The sequence below is a fragment of the Salvelinus alpinus genome, chromosome 30 (genome assembly GCF_045679555.1).
Source record: "Salvelinus alpinus chromosome 30, SLU_Salpinus.1, whole genome shotgun sequence".
NCBI classification, from domain to species: Eukaryota; Metazoa; Chordata; class Actinopteri; order Salmoniformes; family Salmonidae; genus Salvelinus; species Salvelinus alpinus.
The window spans coordinates 33,114,395-33,120,854 of record NC_092115.1 but is presented as its reverse complement, the minus strand read 5'-3'; the positions used below and the strand labels follow the sequence as shown (position 1 = coordinate 33,120,854).

Sequence of the window (6,460 nt, the reverse complement as noted above, 5' to 3'; positions counted from 1 at the left end):
AGCAGAACCGTATGGCTCTAATTGGCAAAAACAACACATTTTTACAGTCATTTTGAATAATCAAATCTCTGAAAAATGCAGAGATGCTAAATTATGTACACATGAAACTGTTGAAATCATTATTTACAATTGGTACAACGGCAAAGTTATGGTGGACATAATTCAGGAGTCATATTACCCCATGTACCAGAGGTGATGCGTTATCATATGTACAGTAATACTGGATAGAATTGTTTGGTTCCCCAAATGGTCCCCACAGTAAAGACCCAATTCCAAGCCTATGTTATGGTCTTGCCTTCAATTAATTTGTAGAAAGGCAGAACTATTGTTCTGTTTTTTTTCTTATCAGGCTCTTGTTGATATCTCAGTGTGATGGCAGTTCATTGTTGAAATGGTGTCAGTTGTTCCCTCTGTACATACACAAAATAAAGGTCACAGACTTCATATTTTGCCTCTGTTTAAATCATTAATGCCTTCCCACTGTCATAGAGTCCCACAGCTACTTATTGTAGCGCCATGCTTTTCTCACCCAAGTATTTCAGTTTCAATTCTTCCTCTTTGCCAAGGACTCAGTGAGTCGTGGTTTAATCTTTGTCTAATTTCTGTCTACAGAAGTAGCATAGCAATAGCCTTAACCCGGCACTAGCCCAGCACTGACTGTAACCCAAAAAATAGTAAATTGTGGTCATAAAATAAATTATTCACAAGTATGTGGCTTTACATCTTTGGCTTTACTGTCAAACAATGTGTCTATTAGCTCAAGTTAGGATCAAAATGTTATTCATAAGTCGGCCACATGTTATAAAATGTTTTATTTATAAAAAATAAAAAATAAATAGCCACCCCTTCAATCTCTTGTTTTGAAGTGTTCCAAGCCAAAGGGTATGTGAAAGAGATAAGTTACGACGCCGAACTGCAGTCAGGTCAAGACCCTGGTGAGGACGACGAGCACGCAGATGAGCTTCCCTGAGACGGTTTGTGACAGTTTGTGCAGAAATACTTTGGTTGTGCAAACAAACAGTTTCATCAGCTATCTGGGTGGCTGGTCTCAGACGATCCCGCAGGTAAAGAAGCCGGGTGTGGAGGTCCTGGGCTGGCGTGGTTACACGTGGTCTGCGGTTGTGAGGCCGGTTGGACGTACTGCCAAATTCTATAAAACAACGTTGGAGGCAGCTTATGGTAGAAATATTAACAGATTTTCTTGCAACAGCTCTGGTGGACATTCCTGCAGTCAGCATGCCAATTGCACGCTCCCTCAAAACTTGAGACATCTGTGGCATTGTGTTGAGTGACAAAACTGCACATTTTAGAGTGGCCTTTTATTGTCCCCAGCACAAGGTGCAAGTGTGTAATGATCATGCTGTTTAATCAGCTTCTTGATATGCCACACCTGTTAGGTGGATGGATTATATTGTCAAAGGAGAAATGTTCACTAACAGGGATGTAAACAAATGTGTGCACAAAATTTGAAAGAAATACGCTTTTTGCGCATATGGAAGATTTCTGGGAACTTTTATTTTAGCTCATGAAACATGTTACCAACACTACATGTTCAGTATATTATAGAAAATATATATTCAAAATTCACCATGGGTCATCATCATTGAACTTGGTAAAGAGAGCATAAGGGTGTCAACTATTTCGTCTCTGTTGAAGACATCCAATTAATAAATGTCTTAATCCTTTCAAGTAATCCTCAAGTAATATTATACATATTCCTTATTTTCCTTTTATTCATTTGGATGTCAACCTTTATTTACATCTTAAGGAAAGATAAAGAAAGAAAAATAACATTCCCGAAAGGGTTTATTCAATTGTTGCAGGTTGTATTTAGAGCAATATCTTCCAGTGAGTATAGGTAAAGACATTTTCACACAACCACATGTTCTGAATCTGTCTGACTGTGTTGGCTGTAGCTAGCACTTAGTCTGAATCCTTCTCAATGATTCAATTGACTTAATGATTGTGAATCCGCCCTTAAAACGAGTCCTGACCAGGTTGGGTGTGTGAGAGATTACTCTTCGCTGAAAACCTTGATTAAAAAACACCTCTCGACTGCCCCTCTTCCTGACAGACTCAGCATAGCAGCACTCATCCTGTCCTCTCCTCCACATCAATAAAAAAGCTGTGCTTACATCCAAAACCTGAGCCATTTCTTCTCTGCAACTCCCCATTCATTTCTGTTCTGTTGAAAGGAAATTGTATATCATTTGACATGATGTGATTTATATTTATAGCATATCGGAACTACCTCAGGGGCAACAAAAATAATCTGGTGCCATAGGGTTGATTAGTGTATACATGTGTGTATAATCCATAATGCACACACATTTCACCGTTTATTTGTTGAATTAAAGGATGTTTCCAGATAAATCAAATCAAATAACATAGATTGGAGAAAACTAAGTGCTTTCAACTTCGTTATACAACCACACAAGAAAAAATACTAAGCTATGTAACACTGCAGTTTACGTTCCCATCTTTTCAATATTCATGAATCTAATAATTATTCACGATTATTAGGAAATCAATCGGTTTAATTGATGAAAAAAATTACTAACATTTCTGTATGACTAATTAACACTTCCAGTGATAAATGTTGGCAATATTAACTTAGTGACTGTCCTTAAAATTATAATCATCAGAATTCAAATTGTCTTGAAATCTTCTTTTGTCAGGAAGAAGATAGCAATTTGTTCATAGTCCTCAGTGTATGTACCTGTTCAAAAAAATACACTTGAACCTTCAAGAAAATGATACAATATTGTAGAAAACAGTTTGTCTCCATTTTCACCATGGAAATAAAGTTGTGTTATGTTTATCAGCAGTGTGAACAACACATGTGAATCATTGTGAATTATGTCTGAGGACCTACCCAAAGACAAAAAACTAAATTCAGAATTGTTTTGTCATCCATTCTCCATTCATTGGTTCTGCGTTCACTCCTCCATATTAGAAAGTTGTTTGAAGTACAGTGCAATGTACAGGTCCAAAAGTTCACACAGTTATCATCCCTTTCTCTGATAAAATATAAAATGTGTCTTTCTGGAAGAAAAAAATAGGTCTGCCAATAATAGTCCATTTACATGTTGGATTCACCTGTCTTTGTTCATTGGATGACAGTACAACATACTCGTTTGTTTTGTCTCCTTCTCTCTGGTCCATGATGTAGTGAAAGTGCAGTGTCGAGAGGGAGTACTCAGGGGAAGGGAAGGAGAGGGGGTGAACAGGCTCTGTCAGGTAGAGTATTTGATTTTGGATGTCTGTGTATTACAGGTGAGAGTGGGAACCCCCCCAGTGGTCGTCGCAGCACCTTGGCTCTCCAGAAACATTGGATCCAGGCAAGCAACTTTGGCAGCGAAGAACGCATGGATACAGTGAAGCACGGCAAAGAGGTTAGAAAATTCCAGCTCCTGGGAAACAAAAGATAGACAGTAAGTATTTCATGTTTTGGTATAATAATACAAAAAAATTGTATGAATGCACAATACAGTACATCGTTGTTCACATTGCTATCAGATGATAATGGCTAAGAAAATATGATACAAATATGATATCTGTATTGGCTGATTTCACAGAGAGGATTTCACAGAGTCAGAGAGGTTTGTTACCTTGGCTTCAATAGCTTTATTGTCCTGATTTTGGAACAGAAATTTGATCTTGCTCTTCCCATCATCAGAGGACCCTTTCAGTTGGGAAAACTTGTATCTCCATAGCACTGCCTATATAGGGGAAGGAAGTAAATGTGGTTGGAGATGGTTTATAAAGAAGCTTATCTTCTCTAACTGAGATGGAGTCAAGCGTTACAGTAAACTAGCTGTTTATCTATCCATTTGATCCTGATTAGTCCTCTTAAATTATCTACCTATAAGTATCATATAACTGAATTACAGAGCTAAATGAATCCTATCATGTTTTTCCACCTAATATTTGAAAATGTACCAGACAGTGCACTTATAATAATAAGTCATAACTTCAGCAGGAAACTCAGTGTGGATTGTAGAGTCACCTGGAAGATGACATCCTGTTGTGAATGACGATTGGAATCTACTACAGAGTGATGATAAACTTCCTCCTAATTGTCAACCATTTTGTTGGGCCCGTCTAGAGAACGTGAAAGCGTCCACGTCACCTTGTTCTAAACCAGTAGCCTGAGTTTTCAACATTGGGTAGGTCGGTTTTAATTTGTGTCAATAGAGTTCGAGCTCTCCCTCTGTATCACTGTCTGTCTTTTGAATAGAATGTACATTTATTTGCCCGTGGTAAGGAATTTACACAAGTAATATATGCAAATTAATTTATTCACATTCCATACAAAACAAGATATACGTGTACAAAACAATAGGAAGCAACACTTTCCCCCCTAGGGGCTCCACACAGATCTGAATCCTGGGAGTGCAGAACAAGGCCGATCTCCAATCTGATTAAATTATTAAACATTCCCCACCATGTGTATAGTTTTACAATTGCCGTTTAAATACGAATTGTAATTTCATGCTTGTTTTGATAAACAATACCCTGCCTATCAGCAGTAGGCTAGGCTACTGCAAGACTCTCTGGGGAGAAAGAAATATGCCTCGCTGTGTCAGAATTAGGCCCAAAAAACACAGAGAACAATGTAGCTGTCGATGTGTCCTGTTTGTCCACATTATGTATTCTAGTGGAATAGTTCTGGTGGCTCTCAGACTTGGTAAATGTCCAAAGTTGATGTACCAGTAATATAACTTACCTTTGAAGCAGCATCGAAACAGACAAAGCCCATACTGAAGTCTACGGTCAGTCCCATCAGGTGGCTCTCCATGATGCAAGCGTATGTTTTACACTGTGGAGGGGAAACAGTGCATGATGCTAGTCACTAGAGGCATATATAATAGACAGCATAATCTTCCACAGCTAAACGCACATATATCAGTTGTTGTGAGAGGATGAGCAAGCTTGGCCTGTATAGTAGAGTATGCCACTGCTTCTCTTTATCACTTATCAGTTTATCTCCTACCATTGTTTAAGCAGGATGAGCCCTCACACATAGCTCTGCCTCACTCCCCACCCCTACCTAAAAGAGTTTGGTTTTGATTGGTTTCAAGTGACAATTTTGATGACAGAGAGCTTGGATGTTGCTTTGGGGGGCGTTGAAACCTGCCTGGAAATTGATTTATGAAAAAGTTCTGCCTCTCATCTATTGTGTACCTGTATTCTCTCCACCTCCAGGAAGGTAGCCATCTGAAAGGCCTTCTCCCAAATGAGCAGCTCACACTCCAGCTCTACGCTGTAGAACATGTCCTCCCCACACTCCGTTTGGACACTGAAGCAGTGCTTCCGCTTGTCCAAGAGGTCACTGTCCTGAGAGAAACACGTTAGTCATGCCTGCCATCACACCTGGGTTCAATTGGTATTTGTTTTCTTTTAAATGCTTTGAGTGGTTTCATTGAGCCTGCCTGGAATGCCAGATGGGCGGGGTTTGCACATTTGGGACAATTCTATTGGTTCCGTTGCTCCTGACAGGCTCAATCATAATCAAGTACAGTATTTTAAATGTTTCAAATATTATTTGAACCCATGTCTTGCTATCATGCAGATAATGTGCACAAGGGACAGTGAGTGACTCATACAGTGGCGTGCGAAAGTATTCACCCCCTTTGGCATTTTTCCTATTTTGTTGCCTTACAACCTGGAATTAAAATGTATTTTTTTTGGGGGGGGGGGGGGTTGTATCATTTGATTTACACAACATGCTCACCACTTTACAGATCCAAAATATTTGTGTGAAACAAACAAGACATAAAACAAAAAAACTGAAAACTTGAGCGTGCTTAACCATTCACCCCCCCAAAGGCAATACTTTGTAGAGCCATCTTTTGCAGCAATTACAGCTGCAAGTCTCTTGTGGTATGTCTCTATAAGCTTGGAACATCTAGCCACTGGGATTTTTGCCCATTCTTCAAGGCAAAACTGCTCCAGCTCCTTCAAGTTGGATGGGTTCCGCTGGTGTACAGAAATCTTTAGGTCATACCACAGATTCTCAATTGGATTGAGGTCTGGGCTTTGAAAAGGCTATTCCAAGACATTTAAATGTTTCCCCTTAAACCACTCAAGTGTTGCTTTAGCAGTATGCTTAGGGTCATTGTCCTGCTGGAAGGTGAACTTCCATCCCAGTCTCAAATCTCTGGAAGACTGAAACAGGTTTCCCTCAAGAATTTCCCTGTATATAGCACCATCCATCATTCCTTCAATTCTGACCAGTTTCCCACCCAGTCCCTGCCGATTTAAAACATCCCCACAGCATGATGCTGCCACCACAATGCTTCACTGGGGGGGGATGATGTTCTCGGGGTGATGAGAGGTGTTGAGTTTGCGCCAGACATAGAATTTTCCTTGATGGCCAAAAAGCTAAATTTTAGTCTCCTCTGACCAGAGTACCTTCTTCCATATGTTTGGAGAGTCTCCCACATGCCCTTTGGCG

The 6,460-nt window shown here is 39.7% G+C and overlaps 1 protein-coding gene across 1 annotated transcript in view; it reads right to left on the bottom strand.

Moving 5' to 3' along the window:
- Positions 1-1,495: 1,495 nt before the first annotated feature.
- The window catches only part of LOC139559947 (gamma-1-syntrophin-like), a 63,620-nt gene continuing 58,655 nt past the window's right edge, over positions 1,496-6,460 (bottom strand). The window contains exons 16-19 of the mRNA XM_071376425.1: positions 5,188-5,340; positions 4,730-4,822; positions 3,612-3,722; positions 1,496-3,413 (exon numbers count right to left, since the gene is read on the bottom strand). Coding sequence (XP_071232526.1) covers positions 3,237-3,413; positions 3,612-3,722; positions 4,730-4,822; positions 5,188-5,340 — 534 coding nt within the window. The 3' untranslated portion in view covers positions 1,496-3,236. The remainder of the gene's footprint in view (positions 3,414-3,611; positions 3,723-4,729; positions 4,823-5,187; positions 5,341-6,460) is intronic.